This window comes from Zonotrichia leucophrys, chromosome 5 (genome assembly GCF_028769735.1).
Source record: "Zonotrichia leucophrys gambelii isolate GWCS_2022_RI chromosome 5, RI_Zleu_2.0, whole genome shotgun sequence".
NCBI lineage: Eukaryota > Metazoa > Chordata > Aves > Passeriformes > Passerellidae > Zonotrichia > Zonotrichia leucophrys.
The window spans coordinates 60,152,888-60,177,616 of record NC_088175.1 but is presented as its reverse complement, the minus strand read 5'-3'; the positions used below and the strand labels follow the sequence as shown (position 1 = coordinate 60,177,616).

Sequence of the window (24,729 nt, the reverse complement as noted above, 5' to 3'; positions counted from 1 at the left end):
TGGGATGGGATATTGGGAAGGAATTCCTGGCTGTGAGGGTGGGCAGGCCCTGGCACAGGGTGCCCAGAGAAGCTGTGGCTGCCCCTGGATCCCTGGAAGTGTCCAAGGCCATGGTGGTCATGGCTTGGAGCAACCTGGGATAGTGAAAGGTGTCACCCATGGCAGGTGTGGAACAAGATGGGATTTAAGGTCCCTTCCAACCCAAACCATTCCAGGATCCTACAATTCCATGATCTCTGCCACCAGAGAATCCCAGAATGGATTGGGTTGGAAAGAACCTTAATTCCCATCTCATTCCACCATGGAACATGGCAGGGACACCTTCCACTGTCCCAGGCTGCTCCAAACCCATCCAGCCTGGCCTTGGGCACTGCCAGGGATCCAGGGGCAGCCACAGCTGCTCTGGGCACCCTGTGCCAGGGCCTGCCCACCCTCACAGCTGAGAATTCCTCCCCAGTATCCAAACCAAACCTCCCATTGTGAAACCTCTCCGTGGTTTGGAGCGGGGCTGCCCCAATCCCTCAGTGGGACCCTCGGTGACCTCACCTGAACCAATTCCCCCTCTGTGCCATTCCCCTTCCCAAGAGCTTCCTGCTGGCCTGTTAAGGCACTGCAGAGCATTGACCTGAATTTCTCCTTGTCTCCAGCATGTTTCCTCTCCTGCTGCCATGGCCAAGGCTGCTCCTCCCAGCCTCCCACGTCTGCGGCGCATTCCTCCGCCTCGGAATCTCCGCCTTGCTATCTAAGGAGCTGAAGGATATTTCCAAGCCAGCCCTGCCAGAAAATATTGGCATGCACCTCCATCTCCTGTCCTCCTGCACACACATCCAGCTCCTCGAGCGCTCTGATTCCCTGCCATGGTTAAACAGCCATCACTGACAGGCTGCTCTCCATCCAGCAGGTTATTTTCTTTCCTGGCTGGAGGGTTTTTTCCCCCTTTTCCAAGCCCCAGCTGGTTCCTGCAGTTTCCTCTCCTGGTGACTGGGTTGGACTCTTCCTGCTGAGTGTCCACGCTGAGATTTACCTGCAAGGCTGTGCCTGGCATTAACTTCAACCCACCTTTGTGGATAATCACAGAACGGTTTAGAAGGAACCTTAAAGATCAGCTGGTTCCAACCCTGCTGCCATGGACAGGGTGCCACATGAAGCTGGAATGGAGCTGTTGCAGATCCAGCATCCTCCAGTTCAAGCAATGAGCTGTCAGGTTTTTCTGGCCAGAGAAGGTGGGAGAGCCCTGCTGGCACAGAATGGGCACAGCGACCACCCAGGACTCCTTTTTCTGGCTTTGAAAACCCTCTGATGGTGGGGTGGCTCCTTCACTCCCTCCCATCTGAACAGCCTCCCCAAAGAGCCACTCTGAGTCTTTCTCCAGGTGATTTCTCCATTGCTCTTTGCCCATCCCTTGTGGAAAGGCAGAAGAGGGCATTTCCTCCCTCTTCCATCCCTCCCTCCCTACAAACCCTCTTTTATCTACCTCAAGATGTCATCACCATTCTTTCTTTCTCCAGGGTAAACAGCCTGAATTCTTTTAACCTTTCCTCCTCTTGTCCCACCAGGATCTCTTCCTCCCCACTCTCTTGTTCCTTCTCCTCTCCTCCTCCTCTCTCTCCTCCTCCTCCTTCTCCAGCCCCACAGCAGGGGTGGGATTTATCCCAAGGGTGTGATTTATAGGGCAGGTGTGATTTATGGAGCCTTGCAGAGCTCCCTGCCCCTTGCCCCTAGTCCCTTATTCCCAAGGGTTTGGGTGTTTCTGGGATCAGGCAATGGGAACATTGCCTCTGGGGTTCCTGCTGCCTCTCCCTCCTTCTGCCTGGGCCTGGGGCAGTGAATCCCATCCTGAGGGAGCTCGAGGCCTCGTGGATCCTTCTCAGGATGCCACAGGAAAGGGAGCTGTGGGATTTTGGGGGATAATTGGCCCACAAGTGTGTCCCACCTGCTCTCCCCATCTGGGTGCTCTCATTCCCCTCCCTGAGGAACTGGGGCTGGGGGTCCTCAGTGGGGCCCTCCCTGATCCTTGTTTCACAGGGAATGTGGGGCTGCACCAGAGGCACCACAGCACCCTTGGCTGCAGGTACCCTGTGTGTCTTCCAGGAGTTCCCAAATCACCTCCATTCCATGGGATTTGGGGGATTCCCAACACAATTCCCATTCCCAGCCAGCTGGGAGCCCACCTCCCTTTCCTGGGGGAGCTGCTGATGTCTTCAGAGCGCTCTGCTCGGAGATGGAGTTCATCCCAGCCAGCTGATTCAATAACACTGAGCTGATTAAAGCACTCTGCCCTGCTCTGTCTCTATTTTTCCAGCTCTAACTGCATTACCAGCCTGCTCCATCCCATCCTTCCGCTGGAGGCTGGAAAAGCACAAAGCCATGCAGCTGTCTGGGCATCGTCCATCTCCCCTTCCCCCAAACAACAGGTTCCCAAATGTGCTGCAGCTTCTCACAGCATCTCAGGTGTCTGAGGGGAAAATAAAAGGTAACAACCCCTTCAAGAGATGGATTTTTCTGGTTGTGTTCCCAAAATCTCCTTTTTCAGCTCTCGGAGAGCTGCAGTGATCCATGGTGGAGAGATGTGGATGTGACCAGGAAATCTGAGTTTGGTGTCCATCAGGGCACAATCCCGTTTCCCTGCAGCCTCCCAGTGTTAATTCCCCTTCAAAAGGAAGCAATTTGGGGTTATTTTTTAACCAGTGATGCACATTTTTTAACCACTGCTGCTTTTCCACCCCAGCAATCCTGGGCAGAGAGATCCCTGCTCCAGTTGGGATCGTCATCCTCAGGGGTCGTAAGTCATTGCTGTGTGTCCAGCCTGGGCTTCTCCATCTGGAAAATGGGGAGAAAATGGCTGTGATTGATTCCATGGGATGCAGCCATTCCTTGGGGGATATGATCAGGGAATTTGGGTGACCTGTGCTCACACACACCTCCAACACAGCAGGAAGAGCTAGGATACGGAATCCCAAAATCCCAGAATGGTTTGGGCTGGAGGGGACCTTGAAGATCATCTCACTCCAACCCCCTTGCTATGGGCAGATATCTTTGGTTTTGGTTAAAAAAAAGACACCAGAGATTTTGGGGGGCTGAAAAGGTCATGGGGGACGATGCTGAGTCGCTTCCCCCAGACCTGTGACTGGGGTCTGGTGTCTCACACAGGGTGAAAATGTCCTTCTCCATCAGGGCTGTGTCCCCAAACACCCCACGGAGCCCTGTGGAGTCGGTGCTGTGCTCAGGGACCTGTTATCAGCCGGCTCTCACAGAGCTCTGACGTGGGAATCGATAAAAACTCTCCTTCAGTGCTTTTCAGTCTCTGGCAGCACATGAGCAAAGGCAGCCAAAGCCCAGCGGCTCCGTCCTTGGTGCCCTGCTCCTCCTCCTTCTCCTCCTCCTCCTCTCCTCTCCATGGGATTTGTCCCAGGGGTGTGATTTATAGGGCAGGTGTGATTTATGGAGCCTTGCAGAGCTCCCTGCCCCTTGCCCCTGGTCCCTTATTCCTGAGGGTTTGGGTGTTTCTGGGATCAGGCAATGGGAACATTGCCTCTGGGGTTCCTGCTGCCTCCCCCTCCTTCTGCCTGGGCCTGGGGCAGTGAATCCCATCCTGAGGGAGCTCGAGGCCTCGTGGATCCTTCTCAGGATGCCACAGGAAAGGGAGCTGTGGGATTTTGGGGGATAATTGGCCCACAGGTGTGTCCCACCTGCTCTCCCCATCTGGGTACTCCCATTCCCCTCCCTGAGGAACTGGGGCTGGGGGTCCTCAGTGGGGCCCTCCCTGATCCTTGTTTCACAGGGAATGTGGGGCTGCACCAGAGGCACCACAGCACCCTTGGCTGCAGGTACCCTGTGTGTCTTCCAGCAGCTCCCAAATCGCCTCCATTCCATGGGATTTGGGGGATTCTCAACACAATTCCCATTCCCAGCCAGGTGAGCTGCTGCTCTCATACCCCTGGCCATGGGGATGAAGAACAAACCCACCTCAGGGCATTTTTGGGGCTGTGGGGTGGGGACAGGACTCTGGAACCACGTGGGTTGGTGGTGGAGCCAGCATGGAGAATCCCAGTGCCATCCAGTGGGGATGGGTGGCCCAGGCTGGAGCTTCTGGGGGTTCCACAGGAGGAAAATCCATCCCCATCCCCACACCCCTGAGCACCACTGGCCAGCCCCGTCCCCAGGGCTGCATTTCCTTCTCCACTCCACAATTTGGGGATTTTTGCCAAGCTCCAGAGCAACCACCAGGGCACATCCATAGAGTGGGAGTTTTCCAGGGTGTCTCAGGGATGCCCCAGGCCCCAGTTCCTTCAAAAAGCCCGTCAGAGCAGCTCCTCCTCCCGCTGAGAGAGGGAAAACTGATGGGCTGGGCGCCAATTTCCCGAGGAGCCGTTGGGGAGGGAAGGGCTGGGGCAGGGGAGATAACGGGATGTGCCAGGGCTGGGCTGGTGCTGCAGCACTCCCTGCCCCTCTGGAATCTCACAGCGTGCTGGGCACAGTGTCCCTCCCCTCCTTCAACACCTGGAGCTCACCAGCACAGGGTGAGTTCAACAACTCCACTGCCCATCCAGTGGCTTCCCCCCAAAAGGGCCTGGAGAGCAGCTGGGAATAATTGATGGTGGAATTTGGGGATTTATTTTTTTTTTTCCCTCCAAAATGATGATTCCCAAATAGATGTTTCCCAGAGAAATGTCAGACCCATCAGATGAACTATTTGGGATTTTTGGTGTCTCTTCGTGCTGACTAACAGTGGATAAATGATTCAGGGTGTTACTTCTGACACCCCAGAGTCACCAGCCCCAGGGATGGTGATTGAGTGTTGCCTGACATTTGGGTTTTCTTTGAGCCTCAGCTCCATGGGAGAAATGGTATTTGTAAAGGCAGAAGAATAGGAGGCCTTCTGGAGGTGGAGAAAAGCCAGAACGGGAGTGGCAAAGGCTCAAAACATCTGATGGACAATAGAAAGTGGTTTAATACGTTGCATATTGTGGGAGAAGAGGGGGTGTGGGAGATGTTTGAGCTTTTGGGCTGGATGGAGGCAATGATCCAACATCCCTGAGGGTTCTGGAGATGTCTGAAAGATGGATGTGGGCAGCAGCACCTGAGAGGGACAAATTCCTGCATCCCTGTGCAGGATTTACCACGGGAAGTCACAAGCTGAGGATGATGAGTGGTCCCAAAACCATCAGTCAGGCACAGGTGATGCAGAGGAAGATGAGCAGTGGGAGGAATTCCTAGGCATGGCTCTTGGAGACACTCAGGCACCAGGCTGGAAGGTGCAGGGATATTCTGCAGCCCTGGAGATGAATCAGCTTTTAGGAGAATTTACCTGGGATTTATCCAAATTCTCCATCACATGGATTCCAGTGTTCAGCTAACAACTCCCTTTGGCTCCAAGTGATGTTTTAGGATGTTCTAGAACCCACCAGCCCTTCCAGAAGGACACAAATTTCAAGGACACTCCTGACACTGGGGACCACCAACCAGAAAATTATTTGGGGCACGTTGCTTCCTGTGTGGGCCAAAGCAAGAGTCACACTCAGGGGAGGTCACTCCTGGCAGCTGGAAACATCAGAAGGACACAGAAAAAGGCTAAAAGAGAAATGACAGCATGGGAATTAATGTCAGCAGGAAAGCAGTGGCTGACACAGGCCCAGCCAGAGAACCAGCACAGTGCTGGGTTGTGAAGAGCTGAGGACAAAACCTCCCAGCCTGAGGCTTTGAGAGCTTAATTGACCCAAATACCTGGAAAGAAGGTGAAGAGGGGCCAGAGAAGAGCCCTGCAGGGAGGTTTGTCCTGCAGCACAAGCCTGGCAGGCTCCAGTGCACCGTGGCTGATTTCAGGAATTAGAGGCAGGGAAATGAGAGGGGAATTTGTAGCTGCAGGGCCTTGAAACCTCATCAGCTTGACTTGCCAAGGAGGAGGCACCTCAATGCAGCTTTGTGCCTCTTATCTCAGTGCAGCCATCTCTTACAGCCCAGGGTTTATTCCAGATATTGCCAGGAGAAGCTGTGGATGCCCTGGAAGTGTTCCAGGCCAGGATGGACAGGGCTTGGAGTGACCTGGTCTGTGGAAGGTGTCCCTGCCCATGGCAGGGGGAGATAAAGATTATTTTTAAGGTCTCTTCCAACCCAAACTATTCCAGGATTATTTTCTATGATTTTGTAACCTTTGGGCATGGAGGACCAGGCTGGATGGTTGTGACAATGTTGAATCCTGGTCCCTGGCTTCATCCCAGGTGGCCTTGGCCATCAGAAAAGGGACATGGACAAGGGATAGAGGGACAGGACATAGGGAATGGCTCTCACTGCCAGAGGGCAGGGATGCATGGGAGATTGGGAAGGAATTCCTGGCTGTGAGGGTGGGCAGGCCCTGGCACAGGGTGCCCAGAGCAGCTGTGGCTGCCCCTGGATCTCTGCAAGTGTCCAAGGCCAGGCCGGATTTCAACCAAATCACAACCACAACCTAAAAAACTAAACCTTCATGTCTCCTGTGCCTCTTCAAGATGCTCATCACAAATATCCTTCACCCTTTCATGATGGGAATAACTCCATGCACCACCCAGGTGGTGGCACATTCCTAGGACACGTAACCACCACAGCATCATCGCTCTGCCTTTACATCCAGAAAATCAGCAGAAATCCACGTCATGTGGATGCTTCTGAAATGACAAAAGCAGGGAAGAGCGAATGTGGCCAGGAATAAACAAGGAAGCAGAGTTACCCAGCATGTTTCCTTTGCCAGAAGCGTGACCTTGTCCCTGCTGGGAAATGGTCATTTGTGAAAAGGGAGCCTTGGCTGCGTCCAAAAGAGGCAGAAGGGGATGAAGAGGTGGGGGTTTGGAGTGAGATGGTCTTTAAGGTCTTTTCTAACCCAGACTATTCTGTAATTCCATGATTTTGTGAAGCAAAGAGCTTGCAAACCCCATGTGAACAGTGGTACCAGTGGCAGCGGTTTGGAAGGGAGAATATGGGCTGGGAAGTGTTGGAGACACAAAAAGTGGAGGGAATAACAAGCATCTACATTTCTCCTTTTTGGCTGGCTCTTTTTTTTCCCTGACACCATCCTTTTTAAGAAAGAAGCTGCAGACAGGGAATATCAAGACCCAGGGGTATGAAGACCCAGGTGACAGGAGCCTGCTCACCACCAGGTCACAGCATGTTGTGCTTGGACCATCTGAGGAAACAGCCTTTTTTTTACACAGAGATTTGGGGAGTTTCTGTGTCTCTGTGTATGGAGACAGGCCAGGCACTCAGTCCTGCTGCTTTCCCAGCTCCAGCCACCCAGCAAAGGCACCGAGCAGCAGAGTTCCATGGCTGGTGACCCTGGGAAGAGCCAGTCTGACCGGCTTGCCCGGAGCAGCCAGGCAGGAACGCCAGCTGCCTTCAACAACTGCCCAGAACACTTTAACTATCAAAACAGAGGTCACGGGCTAAAAAAAAAAAAGTGACAAAACAAACCGGGGACAGGGAAATTGTCACTCAGCTTCACCTCTGTTTTCCCAAGGATGCCCACAGAGCCGTTTCACTGGGAAGGAATTATCCTGGTTTCCAGGAAGAAGGAGCAGATGGGCTGGGAGCTGCGGGGCGGGCAGGTCTGGTAGGTATCATCCCAAGCCCGATGGAAGTGGCCATGCATTTCGGCACCTTATTTGGCGTTGCTGCTCCCAGGGAGCGAGGACTTGTTGCAAACAGTGGGAAGAGCCCTGGGGATGCTTGGCTGGCTCTGACGCAAGAGCTGCGCCGGTGCATTTTTGACCTTGCTTCGCCTCTCTGCCGAGCGCTGCAGCTCAGGGAGACTCTCCCTCTGCAGAGAGAAGGAGCCCCCGGGATGGAGAGGGCAGGGAAAAGGGCTCTGGGGAAAGGGAAACTCTGCCCGTGGGTTTAGGAGCAGAAGGAGCCGGCAGCCTTTCTTTCCTCAGCGTGCAGCCAGCTGTACTAAAAGGTTACCAGCTCCGCGGGGCCGTATCCAATTGCATCAGCTGGGAACCTCGTCCAACACGCCTTTGGGCCGAGAGTAACCCTTTCTATTTATTGCCCTATTGTTTGAGGCTGGAGGAACACGGAGATACCATCTGGGAAAGCTTTGTTGTTGCAGACCGGCTCTCGCCTGTGCTCCAGAGTCACCCTCCAAACCACGATCCCGTTTCCACGTTTGGGGGGCATGGAATGGGGGCTCCTCCGAGCAGGAATTGAGGCTCCAGGAGGATTTGAGGGGGGAGGTCACCTGCTGCAGGGTCACCCAATTCCCCTCTGCCAGCATCAGCCACGTTAGCAAAAACCCTTGGATAAAACCTGGCTAAGTGTGCCCAGAGTGACCTCGGGAAAGGTTTTATTAGTATTAAAGGTATATTAGGTATTAAAGCAAAAGGACAGCCTTGACAAATATCTCCATTATATTATAAATATCTCCATTTTAATGGCAAAGTGAAAATTGGAAAAAAATTACCGTCCTGCTAAGAGGTTTTGTTGCCTGTGCAGTGCCAAAGCAACCTGGTCTAGTGGAAGTTGTCCCTGCCCATGACAGGGGGCTGCAACCAGATGGTCTCATGGTCCCTTCCAACCCAAACCATGCCATGATTCCATGGTCCTAAATCTCCCACTGCCATTCACCAGGGATGCGGGAATGGTGTTCCTGGCTGGCAGAGCCATCCCCGAGTCTGCCAGGGCGGGCACAGCTTTGCTGGGATGTGACTTCCCATCACCTGGCATGGGGCAGGATACATCCAGAGCGCTGGACCTCAAAGCACAGCCCCTTCCGCGTGTTGGATTTTCAGGAAGCGCGGTTGCTTGGCGGGATGTGTGTATCACTGGGTGGAGGAGCTACAGGAAGCGGATAATATTTTTTTTTCCTCCATTTGTGCCGGTTCAGACCCTTTTATTTAAAGACAGTTCCCATTTCCCCATATTCACACGGATTATGAGGATGGAGGGAACCAGCTCATCTCCCAGCCTCAACGGGGGCACGGGCTACTATGCCAAGGTAGGGTTTTGCTGAACGGGAAGGATTTTTCCTATGAATTTGGGGGCAGTGCTAAAAAACACCCCAAAAGGTGCGGAGTGGGCACGGCTGCCATGGAACCCACGCGGGTTTGGGATGCCAATGTTCCTAATGGATGCTCTCCAGGCTGGCTCCCGAATTTCCCACTCTGGATGCCCTGGGACCAGCGGCCACGAGCTGAGGAGGGCAGGGCTGAGCAAAGCCGGGCACAGGGATGAGATAAACGGGGATGAGCTGAGCCGGGATGAGGAGGGCTGGGCTGGGCAGAGCCAAGCCGGGATTAACCGAGCTGGGATAAACTGGGCCGAGCCGGGATGGGCAGAGCCAAGCGGGGATAAACCGAGCTGGGATAAACTGGGCCGAGCCGGGGTGGACAGAGCCCAGCCGAGATAAACTCGGTCGAGCCGAGATGGGCAGAGCCCAGCCGGGATGAGCCGAACCGGGATGAGCCAGGCAGAGCTGAGCCGGGATAAACAGAGTTGTGTTGAGCCGGGCCGAGCCGGGCCAGGCACAGCCGAGCTGTGCTGGGCCAGGCCGGGCCGAACCGGGCCGATCCCAAGCCGGGCCGGACCGATCCCGGCCGGGCCGCCCCCCGGCGATTCCCGGATGTTGGAGCGGCCCCCATTTACTCCGTCCTTCGCTTCCATAAAAGGCCAAGGGGCCCGGCAGCCACAGGCGCGTTTTTCCTTTAATTATTATCCCCCTCCTCCTCCTCCTCCTCCCTCCCTCCGCCTCCCGCTCTGCCCGCCCGCGCTGCCTCTCCCGGGCGGCCCCTCAGGAGCTGCGGCGGGGTCCCGATCCCGCCCCACCGCGCCCCCAGCCCTCCCCCGGGGCGCGGAGCGGGCACAGCCGGGCCCATCCCGCCGCCGATCCTGATCCCGCTCCCGCTCCGTGCCGGGCGCGGCCGGCGGCGCAGGAGGCCGGGGCCATGGCGCTGGACGGGATCCGCATGCCGGACGGCTGCTACGCCGACGGGACGTGGGAGCTGAGCGTCCATGTCACCGACCTGGGCCGCGACGTCACCCTGCGGGTCACCGGCGAGATCCACATCGGCGGCGTCATGCTGCGCCTCGTCGAGAAGCTCGGTGAGTGCCCCGGGACCCCCCGGGCAGCCCGGCATCCTCCCAGTGCTCAGCACCCTGCTCCAGTGCTGTGCTTTAACTCCCAGCACCCTGACTCGTGCAGTGCCCAACTCCCAGCACTCTGCTCCAGTGCTGTGCTCCAGCTCCCAGCACCCTGCCCAGTGCAGCGCCAGAGTACCCAGTTTAGCCCCAGCCCTCTGCTCCAGTGTTGTGCTCCAGCCCCCAGCACTCAGCTCCAGGATTGTGCTTCAGTTCCCAGCACCCTGCCCAGTGCAGTGCCAGAGTACCCCAGTTTAGCCCCAGCACTCTGCTCCAGTGTTGTGCTCCAGTTCCCAGCACCCTGCCCAGTGCAGTGCCAGAATACCCCAGTTTAGCCCCAGCACTCTGCTCCAGTGTTGTGCTCCAGTTCCCAGCACCCTGCCCAGTGCAGTGCCCAGCTCCCAGCACTCAGCTCCAGTGTTGTGCTCCAGTTCCCAGCACCCTGCCCAGTGCAGCGCCAGAGTACCCAGTTTAGCCCCAGCCCTCTGCTCCAGTGTTGTGCTCCAGCTCCCAGCACTCTGCTCCAGGATTGTGCTCCAGTTCCCAGCACCCTGCCCAGTGCAGTGCCAGAGTACCCCAGTTTAGCCCCCAGCACTCTGCTCCAGTACTGCTTCAGCTCACAGCACCCTGACCCAGTACCCTGACCCAGTACCCTGCTTTAGCTCCCAGCAGCCCTGCTCCAGTAGATTGCTCCAGAACTCTGCTCCAGGACTGTATTTTTGTCACCCAGCACCCTCTCCCAGTACTGGGCTGTAGCTCCCAGCACCGTATCCCAGTCCTGTGCTCCAGAGAGGCTCCCAGCACCCTGCCCCAGGTCTCAGCATCCTGCAGTGCTGTGTTTTAGCTCCAGCACCCTCTCCCAGTACTCTGCCTTAGCTCCCAGCAGCAGAGAGCCCCCCAGGCCCCCACACCCTGCCCTAGGCCCCCATACCTTTCCAGGCTGCCCCTCTCACCGATTTCACCACCCCGTGGCCTCAGCCCCATCCGCCGGCTGCTGCGCTCCCGGGGTTTTACGCAGAGTTCGGAACCAGCTCCGTTTTCGGCTTGGGGCTGGGGATTTGTTTGGGGGCGCCCCACAATTTACACCAAAACTCCCTCCTGAAGTTTCGTGCGAGCAAAGCGCTCCCAAAGAACCCATGGGGCGATCGGTGGGGTGATGTGGGCCGGGGGACCTGGGGGACAGGGCGGTGTGCGGTGGCTTTGGGAGCACACCTGGACAAAGGGCCCGTTTGTCCGGGACGCGTGGGAACGCCGGGGCTCGGCTCGGTCCCCGCCGAAAGCGGGGAGCCCCGGAACCTCCTCCTCCTCCCCCTTTGTCTTTTTATCGGTTCTTTATTGCTCGGCTTTGTTTACTCAGCGGTGCAGCCCGGGCTGATGGCTGTAATTGCTCAAATAAAATATTAATTGCGAGGTCCCGCGCGTGCCTGCGGCTGTGGGAGTAGCGGAGCTGTCAGCTGCAGGTCCCGCTCCAATGCGGAGCCAGCCCTCGTGTGGCTTTAAAAAAAGCCCATCTCTTCCCCCGTGCTTAGGTTTTGATTTATTAATTATCTCGGAGTCGCAGGAAGGAAGAGATGGATATAAATGGATATAAATACGCTGCGTTTCCGAAGGAAGCGAGCGCTCGCATCAAAGGGTCTTCGTGCTGGAGGTAGCCTGAACTCCCCGAAAACTTGAGTTTATTCTGGTTGTTGGTTTTTTTATTATTATGGTTGTTTTTTGTTTTTCTTTTTTAATTAAACGCTGGAGGTGCAGAAAGTTTTGCTGAAGTTCAGTGGGGAAAAAGCAAGGCTTTCTGGAGGTGATAAAAAATCCACTCGTGAGTGAAGGCGCGATGCTCCCCTCAGTGCCGGAGCAGCTCCAGGAGCAGCTCCAGGGCCGGAGCGTGTGTGGAAATGTGGAAATGTGGAAAGCCAGGCATGTGCACGGGGCCGGACCTAAATTAGCCCCTGACGTAATCCATCCCCCCCGAAATGTGTGCCCGGGTCCTCTCCACTTGTTAAATTAGGGATTGTATGAGAGGGAAGGAATGCGGCGGCGGCGTGGGGAGAGAGAGGGGCTCAGCCCCAGAGCCTCCCTTCCCGGCATGGTCACATCCATGGAGATCTCCAGCTGCTGCCTTCCCTTTCCCCTTGGCTTTCCTTGCCCAGCCAGGCTATACGTATTCAGTTCCTTTTAATCTTCCTGCGTGTCAGCTCTTCCAGCCCTCTCATTATTTTTATGGCTCTTCTTTGAGCTGCTGCCAGCTGAGCGGGGTCGGGTGGGACGGGGCTCGTTCCTCATCCTCTCCCCTGCTCCTCAATGCCTCCCTTCATCCAGCCTCTGCATCAATTCATTTTGCAATTTTTCCACATCAAAACCCTTTCCCTGCGTTTTTAACCTTTTCCTCTCTGTCGTTCCTCTGTTTAATTCCTTACTTCCACAACTTTCAGTGTTAAAAAGAATTATTCTTCTCCTGCCAAGCAGATTTTCTGCTTTGAGCTTTAAGGAAATTTCCTAATAATAAAGTTTCCTTGCGGTTTTGTGCTTCCCTGTGGGATGCCCCACACTGTGGGGGAAGGAAGGAAGGAAGGTGGGTCAGTGCCTTAGGCTGGGATTTGCCTGCTCCATCCTTTGGGACAAATCCTTTGGAAAGGAGATTTCTGTGGCCTGCATGGAGTTCCACTGAAGTTTAGGACATCAGTGAGAATCCTGCAGCAGATCAGCCACACTGTGGTTGCAGGGTGCTGGTAGGAAAAATGCCTTCCCTCCTCCCAGCAGCAAGGAAAGCTTGGAAAGGCAAAAAATCTTGATTTACATCAGCATTTATTGATGCTTGCAGGAGGAAGACTGCAGTAAATATCCTGTTGGGATGAAGCAGGAGCCCAGCAAAGTTTTTCCTCCTTACATTCAGGGCTGCAGATATCCATAAATCCCATGGACTCGATTCCTGCCTGCACAGAGCTGCAGTTGGACTCTTTGGGAGCAAGCAATTAAAATCTGTGGCTGATGCAGGCAGGGATTGGAGGAAACCCAAGCAGCAGATAGAGATTCTGGTAACTCAAGTGAATTGCAATGACCTGTTGGCTCCCCTGTTATTCATCACCCGCTGGATTAAGCCACTCCATTAATTGAGCCGTGCCAAGTTCTTGGCAAAGTCATCCCTGAAAAATAAGCAAAAAACTGCTGAGGTTTTAAGAGCAGCAGCATTTAGTTGCTCTTTGAGGGCTGGGGTCTGTAGTGGAAACTCCTGGTGCTCTCTCAGGGTTTTTTAGGAATTTTGCCACTATTGACTTACAAACAAAAAAAAATAAAGCGAGGTTTAAAATCACTGGGAGCAGAGGAAGGAAGGAAGTGAACGCAGGTTATTGTTGTTGTCAACTTGAGGCTGTTTTAAACACATGGAATTAAAAAAATCCTGTTTTTTTTTTTTTTTTGAAACATGCTTGGGAGGAGCTCTGTGGAGTTGATGGAATTCTGTGGGATATATGGGGGATGCTCTGTCTGGTCATGGGAATAAAGGAATAGCTGACAGAAACAGGGCAGGGGGGACAAATGGTGTCTGGCAGAAGCACAGCCTAAGACAGATGACCTAAATGTGCACTGAGCAGATTCAGAAAGTCTGTGCATAGAAGTTTTGTGATGGAAATGTGGATTTCTCTCTGGGATGTGAGTGGCAACTCCAGCTCCCAGGGTTTGCTGGAAGCACTGAGCACCTTTTTGGGCTTTTACCTGAGGAAAATAGATAAGTGGGTGAAAAAAGAAAAAAAAAAACCAGCAAGATTTGGAATTATGGATGTCCTTCTGGACCAGAAGGGGTTAAGGATGGGTAATGTGGTGGAATCCCTATTTTAGTGACCTGGGATGGGCAGGAGAGCTGACATGGATAAATGTCAGAGCAAACCCTCTGCCCTCAGACTGGCTGATAATGGCAGGCACTGATGACATCTCCTGAAGCCTTGGGGTTTGTTTTTGTGAATTGAAGGTGGGATAAGGTTTGTGCAACTGATTTAACCTCCATTGTTCCCTTTGGCAGCTCCTCCATTATCTCTTTGTGTCACCTGGGAGAGGGTGGGATGTCACCTGAGGACTGGCACAGGACTTGTCCCATGTAGTTTTGGTTGTAGTTTTGGTTGTAGCACTTCAAGCTCTTTTTTAAAGTGATTTCAGCCTGCAGATGTGTCTGGGATTCACCCCAGGGGCTCTCTTCACCATTAAATAGACTTTGCTGTGTTATCTTCCAAGGGTTTCAGCTCCACTCCTTGCAAGATCAATTCTAAATATTAGTGTTATTCTGCCTGTGAAGCCTCCTCTCCTTAATGGACCCCTGAAAGGTTTATGAATAAAACACCAGCAAAGTGCAGCGTCATTGATTTGCCCAGGTTTGTGTTTGAGGTTTTGCAGTGCTTATAAACACTCCAGGCCCTCGTGAGACTGGCTGGGGAATTTTTTTTTTTTTTGCCTTGCAACTGGAATGAACTCTTAGAAACAGCTTAAGGCTATGGGAGAGAAATGCAGAGGCCTTGTCCCAGCCCATTGCTGTTGTGAGCTCAAGGCAGGAGGAGGCTGCAGGGCTTGTCTTGTAGGTGGCTTGTTCCCTCTGCTTTGGATTTTGCTGCAATGCTGCTTCCAGATCTGGGAACCTCATGGGAAGGACATGGAGCTGCTGGAGTGAATCCAGAGGAGGCCATGGAGCTGCTGCAAGGGCTGGAGCCAGGCTGGGAGAGCTGGGAATGTTCCCTGGAGAGGAGAAGGCTCCAGGGAGAGCTCAGAGCCCCTGGCAGGGCCTGGAGGGGCTCCAGGAGAGCTGGAGAGGGACTGGGGACAAGGGATGGAGGGACAGGAGCCAGGGAATGGCTCCCAGTGCCAGAGGGCAGGGATGGATGGGAGATTGGGAATTGGGGATTGCTGGCTGGGCTGGAATTGCCAGAGCAGCTGTGGCTGCCCCTGGATCCCTGGAAATGTCCAAAGCCAGTCTGGACATTGGGGCACCCTGGGACAGTGGGAGGTGTCCCTGCCATGGCAGGGGTGGAATGAGATGGATTTTAAGTTCCATTCCAACCCAAACCTCTCTGGGATTCTCTGACTGTAGCCACCCTTCCCAGAATGAGGTGTCTGAGCATCCCTGCTCAGTGCCAGGTGAGCTCAGGGTGTTTCCCAGTCTGTGCCCACAATGTCACCTGGGCACCTTCACTTGGGGCATCCCCAGCTCCTCATCTGTCCCTGAGGTGCCACCTGAGGTGAGAAGGATTTTTTTGCCTCAAAATCAGTGCTCAGTGTTGCTTTCCAAGTGCATGACGACCATGAGGGGACTCCAGGTGCAATTCAGTCCTCAGGGATCTGTTTGTGTCCCCTCTGGGGCTGATGCTGAGACCTTGTCCCAAACAATGTCACAAATGGGGATGGTGTTTGCTGTGCTTTGGGCAGGCACTGACCCTGCTCCAGATTTCCCTGGAAGATTTCTTCCCAAACTTTCAAACAGCAAAACCTGCCCAGCTGGCAGCGGGATGGTGAGCACAGAGGGGATCTGGCACCTGCTGAGCGCCAAAATCCTCCTGCTCCAGATCCTGGCAGGATTTTGGGCTGTTCTGGGTTGGAATTGGTGAATTGGTACCTCACTGGATGCTTCCACTTCAGCAGCATCCTCCAGGAGACCAACAGCTCCCATTCCAATTTCCTTAGTGCCACTTGATGAATTAATTGTGGCTTCACCCTCCAAACAGCACATTTTTGGTGACATTAAGTGACCCCATGCACGTTTTTGGTGACATTAAGTGACACCATGCACGTTTTTGGTGACATTAGGTGACACCATGCACGTTTTTGGTGACATAAGTGACACCATGCACGTTTTTGGTGACATTAGGTGACACCATGCACGTTTTTGGTGACATATAGTGACACCATGCACATTTTTGGTGACATAAGTGACACCATGCACGTTTTTGGTGACGTAAGTGACACCATGCGCGTTTTTGGTGACATATAGTGACACCATGCACGTTTTTGGTGACATAAGTGACACCATGCACGTTTTTGGTGACATTAGGTGACACCATGCACGTTTTTGGTGACGTAAATGACACCATGCACGTTTTTGGTGACATATAGTGACACCATGCACGTTTTTGGTGACATTAGGTGACACCATGCACGTTTTTGGTGACATAAGTGACACCATGCACATTTTTGGTGACATTAGGTGACACCATGCACGTTTTTGGTGACATTAAGTGACACCATGCACATTTTTGGTGACATATAGTGACACCATGCACGTTTTTGGTGACATATAGTGACACCATGCACGTTTTTGGTGACATTAAGTGACACCATGCACGTTTTTGGTGACATAAGTGACACCATGCACGTTTTTGGTGACATATAGTGACACCATGCACGTTTTTGGTGACATGTAGTGACCCCATGCAAGTTTTTGGTGACATAAGTGACACCATGCACGTTTTTGGTGACGTAAATGACACCATGCGCGTTTTTGGTGACATGTAGTGACCCCATGCACGTTTTTGGTGACATTAAGTGACACCATGCACGTTTTTGGTGACATTAAGTGACACCATGCACATTTTTGGTGACATATAGTGACACCATGCACGTTTTTGGTGACATATAGTGACACCATGCACATTTTTGGTGACATATAGTGACACCATGCACTTTTTGGTGACATTAAGTGACACCATGCACGTTTTTGGTGACGTAAGTGACACCATGCACGTTTTTGGTGACATTAGGTGACACCATGCACGTTTTTGGTGACATAAGTGACACCATGCACGTTTTTGGTGACATTAAGTGACACCATGCACATTTTTGGTGACATATAGTGACACCATGCACGTTTTTGGTGACATTAAGTGACACCATGCATGTTTTTGGTGACATTGGGTGACACCAGTGCTGTGAGCACGCCCCCCCAGCCATGCACACTGATCAGTGAGGGGCTGCCTCATTCCTTTACATCCAAATTTGGGCTCCAGGAAGCTCCAACGTGGGCTCAGCTCGATGGTGGCTCACATAAAGTGCTCTTTGTGAGCCTGAGTGGAATATTCAGCCGAGCTGCCAATGAGCAGAGGAATTCAGGCTGGGGGGAGGTAAAACCCACATAGAGGCAGCTCTGAGCTGCAGTCACAGCAATTAATATCTGTACTCAGTGTGGTGATGGTTCTTTAAGGGCAAAAACAATTAAGATTTCATTTTTATTTATAAATTTTTTTGTTGGTGCTCCTGCAGATCCCAGAGCCTGGGTTTGCCACACCACAGACAGGAAATTGTTGGGGTTGCTGCTCCCACCCGGCCCAAATCAGCAGTTTCCTCTTCCAGCTCCCTCAGGTTTCGATTTGACACGAGGCACGTGGGGAAGCTGAAAAATCATAGAAATCATCCCATTCACACACTTCCCCTTTTTTTTTTTAATCCTTTTTTTTTTTCCTTTTTTTTCCATCTTCCTCTCCATCAGGGCTTGTGTTTCACCCAGGCATCTCCTGGGTCTGTCTAAACCATACAAAAACCCCAAGAAATTGTGCTCAGAATAGAATCCCTGGAAATGCTCAAGGCCATGTTGGGCTTGGAGCACCCTGGTCCACTGGGAGGTGTCTCTTGGGGTTTAATTCAGATTTTTAAGGTCCCTTCCAACCCCAACCACTCTGTGTTTCCATGATTCAGCAAACCAGCACCTGGATTTTAACCCTTGGTCTTTGATGTGATTTAAAAAAAAAGGATTGTGGATAAGTGCCTGAAATTGTGGATGTGGGGAATGTTTGCTGAGTTGGGAAAGATGAGGGATTATTTGCTGTGCAAACTTCAGTTGTTTCAACATCACCAGGGTCACCAGCACTGCCAGCTCCTGGTTTGGGTGTTGGAGGAGTTATTTTAGTGGTGGTTTTCCTGACAGATGAGGGGAAGGAAGGAGATTTACAGCCCTTGTGGAGCTCACTGACTTCAGCCCTGGGTGTGCTTGGGGGGAAAAGCCTCGTGGTGAGAAAACATCCTGGGGAAGCTGCATTTCTTCACTCTCATTCTGAAATGTGAATTTACTGATTGCTTAGAAAGGGGCAGAGAAACAAGACTGAGCAAAACTCAGCTGGCAGGATTCAGTTCTGAATGTTCCAGTGGCTTTCCGGGGTTTATGGTGTGTAATTTGGAAAAGTGCTGAGACCCCCAGATTCCTGTTGGATGGAATTTTGGCAGAGTTGCTGTAATTTTGTTTTCTTGCCCAGGTTTGCTTTTGACACATTGCTGTCATCCAGGCTGACGCTCCTACCAGGTAGAACTGTTGGGAGTGCTCAGAAGTGCTGAGAAAGTGCTCAGAAAACCAGAGGAAATATTTTTTATTTATTTATTTTTTATTTCTGGAGAATTTGTTTTGGTTTTTCTTTTGCTCACCCATTTTCCAGTGAGGATGCAGTGGGAGCTGTGTCCTCGCTGGAAAATGGGTGAGTAAAAGAAAAATTCAGATGTGAACCTCAGCTGGGAGCTGGGTGCCAGCAGTGATCCCCCTCTCCCAGACCAGCTGGGATCTTGGGGCACCTCCACTTTTGGGTGAAATGTGCCTGAATTTGGCCAACAGGTTGAGAACAGCTCTGGGAGAGGATGCACATAAAAGAGGATGCACATAAAAGAGGATGCACGTAAAAAACCAGCCCCACCAGCTGAAACCTTCACAACCTCAGCTGATTTTTAGCTTGCACAACATCCTGACAGCACCCAAAAAAAATCTGTCTTGCCAATGGATTTTAAATCTCTCCCCAGCCCATTACACCTGCTTGGCTGGTGGTTGTTCTCTTTCTTTTCCCCTGCTCCCTGCAGGCACATGTACTTGGGGAAGGGTGAAACTCCAACTCAGTTAGAAAGTCAAATTTTATGAAATTACCTGGAAGAAGCTCTGTCCCTGTCTTGCTCAGCTTCCCATCCTGGCTGATGCTCCACAGAGCAGCTCCGGAGCTTCTGCAGCAGGAGTTGTCGCATCCCTTGTTACTGTAACTTCTTCAGACTAGGTCTAATGAGTTTTTGGAGGTTTATAATACACTCAAGATAGCTCAACTATCTTTGGAGGCATAAAAATTAGCAGGATGGCTTCTGTTGTGGTGTTGGAAACAAAAAGGTTGAATGAAAGGCAGAATAACAAATAGACAAACTGAGCTAAGTGCTAAACGTTTTGACTCTTAGTAAAAACACTTCCTTTATTTACTTCTTTTTCTAGTTAATTGCTCAAGCAGAACTTTTTAGCTTCTGTCTAATTAGCTATCTTTAAGTTTGTAGTAAAGTCTCCTGAGTGTTATGAAGTGTCTTTTCATTTAATCAATAGGAAAAATTTCTGAATTTCTTTCCTTTTAGGAAGACAAAAGTAGTTTTATCACTCCCTCAACAAAGAGCACACTCCTGCAATCCCTCAGAGCACACTCCTACAATCCCTCATGTCCCTCATGTCCCTCATGTCCTGTCCCAAGGCTTCAGTGCCAGGATTTGAGCCTGTGATGGGTGAGGCAGATCCAGGCTCAAGGCTGGGGGTGTTCAAGTCCTTTAAAAGTGTTTTGTGTTCATTAATGAACAGGCAGAACCAAAAGAAATCATGGAATCCTGCAATGTGTTGGAGGGAGCATTTCATCCCACCCTTGCCACAGCCATGGACACTCTGCACTGCCCCAGGTTGCTCCAAACCTTGTCCAGCCTGGCCTTGGACACTTCCAGGGATCCACAGCTCCTCTGGACACCCTGTGCCAGGGCCCTGTTCTTCCAGCCATGATCCCACATGGATCTGTAGGAGAAGGACCAACACTCACAGCTATGGGGTGGGGTGAGGCTGCCTGAGCCATCCTCAGGGCTCCAAAGGTCACTTCCCAGGGATCTGAGCTTCAGCCAGGGATTAACCATCACTGAAGCACTTGGGGAATTGCCTGGTGAGGGGTTGGGAATTCAAGGTTGGGAATTCAGGTTGCCCATCATTCTCCTTTCCCTGCCTGATGCTTCATCTCTCCCAGCACACATCCTCTGGCTCCCTTGCTGGCTGTGATGTCTTCTTGGCAGCAGCAGCTCCTCTGGCTTGCACATTCCTTGGGGATGAGTCAGGGCTGCAGGCTGCTGTCCCCCTGGGACACTTGTCCTTTTTGGAGAGGGAAGGGAGCATGGTCCCTGGAGAATTCCTTTCCTTTCCTTTCCTTTCCTTTCCTTTCCTTTCCTTTCCTTTCCTTTCCTTTCCTTTCCTTTCCTTTCCTTTCCTTTCCTTTCCTTTCCTTTCCTTTCCTTTCCTTTCCTTTCCTTTCCTTTCCTTTCCTTTCCTTTCCTTTCCTTTCCTTTCCGCACCTTTCCGCACCTTTCCGCACCTTTCCGCACCTTTCCGCACCTTTCCGCACCTTTCCGCACCTTTCCGCACCTTTCCGCACCTTTCCGCACCTTTCCTTTCCGCACCTTTCCGCACCTTTCCGCACCTTTCCGCACCTTTCCGCACCTTTCCGCACCTTTCCGCACCTTTCCGCACCTTTCCGCACCTTTCCTTTCCTTTCCTTTCCTTTCCTTTCCTTTCCTTTCCTTTCCGCACCTTTCCGCACCTTTCCGCACCTTTCCGCACCTTTCCGCACCTTTCCGCACCTTTCCTTTCCTTTCCTTTCCTTTCCTTTCCTTTCCTTTCCTTTCCTTTCCTTTCCTTTCCTTTCCTTTCCTTTCCTTTCCTTTCCTTTCCTTTCCTTTCCTTTCCTTTCCTTTCCTTTCCTTTCCTTTCCTTTCCTTTCCTTTCCGCACCTTTCCGCACCTTTCCGCACCTTTCCGCACCTTTCCTTTCCGCACCTTTCCGCCTTTCCTTTCCTTTCCTTTCCTTTCCTTTCCTTTCCTTTCCTTTCCTTTCCTTTCCTTTCCTTTCCTTTCCTTTCCTTTCCTTTCCTTTCCTTTCCTTTCCTTTCCTTTCCGCACCTTTCCTTTCCTTTCCGCACCTTTCCTTTCCTTTCCGCACCTTTCCTTTCCTTTCCGCACCTTTCCTTTCCGCACCTTTCCTTTCCGCACCTTTCCTTTCCGCACCTTTCCTTTCCGCACCTTTCCTTTCCGCACCTTTCCTTTCCTTTCCTGAAATTTCCTTTCCTTTCCTTTCCTTTCCTGAAATTTCCTTTCCTTTCCTTTCCTTTCCTGAAATTTCCTTTCCTTTCCTTTCCTGAAATTTCCTTTCCTTTCCTTTCCTGAAATTTCCTTTCCTTTCCTGAAATTTCCTTTCCTTTCCTTTCCTTTCCTGAAATTTCCTTTCCTGAAATTTCCTTTCCTTTCCTTTCCTTTCCTGAAATTTCCTTTCCTTTCCTTTCCTGAAATTTCCTTTCCTTTCCTGAAATTTCCTTTCCTTTCCTGAAATTTCCTTTCCTTTCCTGAAATTTCCTTTCCTTTCCTGAAATTTCCTTTCCTTTCCTTTCCTTTCCTGAAATTTCCTTTCCTTTCCTGAAATTTCCTTTCCTTTCCTGAAATTTCCTTTCCTGAAATTTCCTTTCCTGAAATTTCCTTTCCTGAAATTTCCTTTCCTGAAATTTCCTTTCCTGAAATTTCCTTTCCTTTCCTTTCCTTTCCTTTCCTTTCCTTTCCTTTCCTTTCCTTTCCTTTCCTTTCCTTTCCTTTCCTTTCCTTTCCTTTCCTTTCCTTTCCTTTCCTTTCCTTTCCTTTCCTTTCCTTTCCTTTCCTTTCCTTTCCTTTCCTTTCCTTTCCTTTCCTTTCCTTCCCTTCCCTTCCCTTCCCTTCCCTTCCCTTCCCTTCCCTTCCCTTCCCTTCCCTTCCCTTCCCTTCCCTTCCCTTCCCTTCCCTTCCCTTCCCTTCCCTTCCCTTCCCTTCCCTTCCCTTCCCTTCCCTTCCCTTCCCTTCCCTTCCCTTCCCTTCCCTTCCCTTCCCTTCCCTTCCCTTCCCTTCCCTTCCCTTCCCTTCCCTTCCCTTCCCTTCCCTTCCCTTCCCTTCCCTTCCCTTCCCTTCCCTTCCCTTCCCTTCCCTTCCCTTCCCTTCTTCCCTTCCTCTTCCCTTCCTTTCTTTTCCCTTTTTTCCCCCCCTTCCTTTTCCCTTTCCCCTTCCCTTTTCTTTCCTCCCAATGCTTTCTGTTTTGTGCTGGATGAATCATGGAAACCACATTCCTTAATCAAATTTTCTGCCATTCCATGGAGGCAGGAGCAGCCAGTGAAAGCCTCCTGCTTGATCAATGTGGGGGAGCAAATTGGCAAATCAGGTTGTGAAGATCCTGTTTCAAAACAAATCCAATTAAAAAAACACTAACCCACCCTTGCTTTCCTTTCTCCCATGCCATAGAAAAATGAGTAATCCACATTTCTCTGGGTTGCTGGTGCAAGGATTTAAAGGAATTTTACACAGCCCTGGCAAAGACCTTCCTGAGCCCATCAGTGCTGAGGTGACCTCTGGAGAACTCCCCAATATTCCAGCTGGGTTCAGCATCACTGGAAAATTTCTCTCCCTGCTCAGGGGTTCAGATAGGATTGGGTATGGCTGTGCAAGCATTTAAATGGAACATAAAGCTACCAAATATCCAAAAAGCTAAAGATTACAGGGGAAATTTTGCAGGAAAATGTGATGGCACATCCATGGAAGTGTTCAGGGCCAGGCTGGATGGGCCTTGGAGCACGCAGGGATAATGGGAGGTGTCCCTGCCCATGGCAGGGGAGTGGAAGGAGATGCAATCCAAGTTAAAAACTTTCAAATAAGCTAATTGAGCAATCCTGTTAACACTGGAAAGAGCTTCCTTCCTCGAGTTTACTTCAGAAACTGAGTGGCTTTCAGGCTTGTCAGGATTTGCTCTTCTCCCTGCATCCCATGGGCTGAGCATCTCGAGCCCTGCCCTGCCAGGAGCAGCATTTGGGGACACTTGGGGTTGATGCATCAGCTCTGCAGGACTCCAGTTACCACCCCTGCCTCATCAGGACACAACTTTCCATTGCAGAGCTCCCTTACAATCCCAATAAAAGCCACCAAAAGAATCCCACATCTCTTTCCAGCAGCCCTTCCCTCGCTAGCAGCAGACACTCCGTAATTCCCCTGAGCAAGGACAGACACACGGAACGTCCACATGCAGCACTGCATCCCAATGGGCTCAGTGTCCTCCACTGGGCTTGCTTTTGCCCTCCCTCCTCCTTTATTCCTTGCTCTTAAATCACTTTGTGCCACTGCACAGGAGCTTTGACATCAGGGCTTTGCCATGAGCCTGTGCCCTGGCAGGCTGGGATGAGAGGGAGGGCTCCTCAACTGGGTCGTGCTCATGGAATCACAGAATTTGGAACAAGGCTCCTTTTGTCCATTTTCTAAACTTTATTAAGTCAAACTATTTTTTCCTGCAAGAAATATTCTTGTAAGACTGAAATTCCACCCTTTTTTGGGCACCTCCATGAGTGGGTGTGAATTTTCTCCTGAATGTTGTTTTCCTGAAAATGAAGTAGGATGAAAATTTTGCAGACAGTGATAAGACAAGGGGGAATCTCCTGAGCTGGGTCATGCTCGTGGAGTCACAAAATTGGGAACAAGGCTCCTTTTGTCCATTTTTTGTACTTTATTAAGTCAAACTATTTTTTTAATGCAAGAAATATTCTTGTAAGACTGAAATTCCAACACGGGTCCACTCTTTTTTGGGCACCTCCATGAGTGGGTGTGAATTTTCTCCTGAATGTTGTTTTCCTGAAAATGAAGTAGGATGAAAATTTTGCAGACAGTGATAAGACAAGGGGGAATCTCCTGAACTGGGTCGTGCTCATGGAATCACAGAATTGGGAACAAGGCTCCTTTTGTCCATGTTTTCTACTTTATTAAGTCAAACTATTTTTTCATGCAAGAAATATTCTTGTAAGACTGAAATTCCAGCATGGCTCCACCCTTTTTTGGGCACCTCTGTGGGTTGGTGTGGATCCTCTCCTGAACATTGTTTTTCTGAAAATGCCCATTGGGCTTTTTATATTTTTCCCCCTCCCTCCTCCTTTATTCCTTGCTCTTAAATCACTTTGTGCCACTGCACAGGAGCTTTGACATCAGGGCTTTGCCATGAGCCTGTGCCCTGGCAGGCTGGGATGAGAGGGAGGGCTCCTCAACTGGGTCGTGCTCATGGAATCACAGAATTGGGAACAAGGCTCCTTTTGTCCATGTTTTCTACTTTATTAAGTCAAACTATTTTTTCATGCAAGAAATATTCTTGTAAGACTGAAATTCCACCCTTTTTTGGGCACCTCCATGAGTGGGTGTGAATTTTCTCCTGAATGTTGTTTTCCTGAAAATGAAGTAGGATGAAAATTTTGCAGACAGTGATAAGATAAGGGGGAATCTCCTGAACTGGGTCGTGCTCATGGAGTCACAGAATTGGGAACAAGGCTCCTTTTGTCCATGTTTTCTACTTTATTAAGGCAAACTATTTTTTCATGCAAGAAATATTCTTCTAAGACTGAAATTCCAGCATGGCTCCACCCTTTGTTGGGCACCTCTGTGGGTTGGTGTGGATTTTCTCCATTGAACATTTGTTTTCCTGAAAATGAAGTAGGATGAAAATTTTGCAGGGACAGACAGTGATAAGATAAGGGGGAATCTCCTCAACTGGGTCGTGCTCATGGAATCACAAGGCTCCTTTTGTCCATGTTTTCTACTTTATTAAGTCAAACTATTTTTTCAAGCTAGAAATATTAATCT

At 51.2% G+C, this 24,729-nt stretch overlaps 1 protein-coding gene across 4 annotated transcripts in view; it reads left to right on the top strand.

Moving 5' to 3' along the window:
- Nucleotides 1-9,678: 9,678 nt before the first annotated feature.
- FERMT2 (FERM domain containing kindlin 2) overlaps nt 9,679-24,729 on the top strand; it is a 56,561-nt gene continuing 41,510 nt past the window's right edge. For 3 of the 4 annotated variants that reach the window (XM_064715977.1, XM_064715979.1, XM_064715978.1), the window contains exon 1: nt 9,773-10,065. In XM_064715977.1, coding sequence (XP_064572047.1) covers nt 9,909-10,065 — 157 coding nt within the window. In that variant the 5' untranslated portion in view covers nt 9,773-9,908. Of the gene's footprint in view, nt 10,066-24,729 lie in introns of all 4 variants that reach the window. The other variant, XM_064715980.1, reaches the window with a different exon arrangement.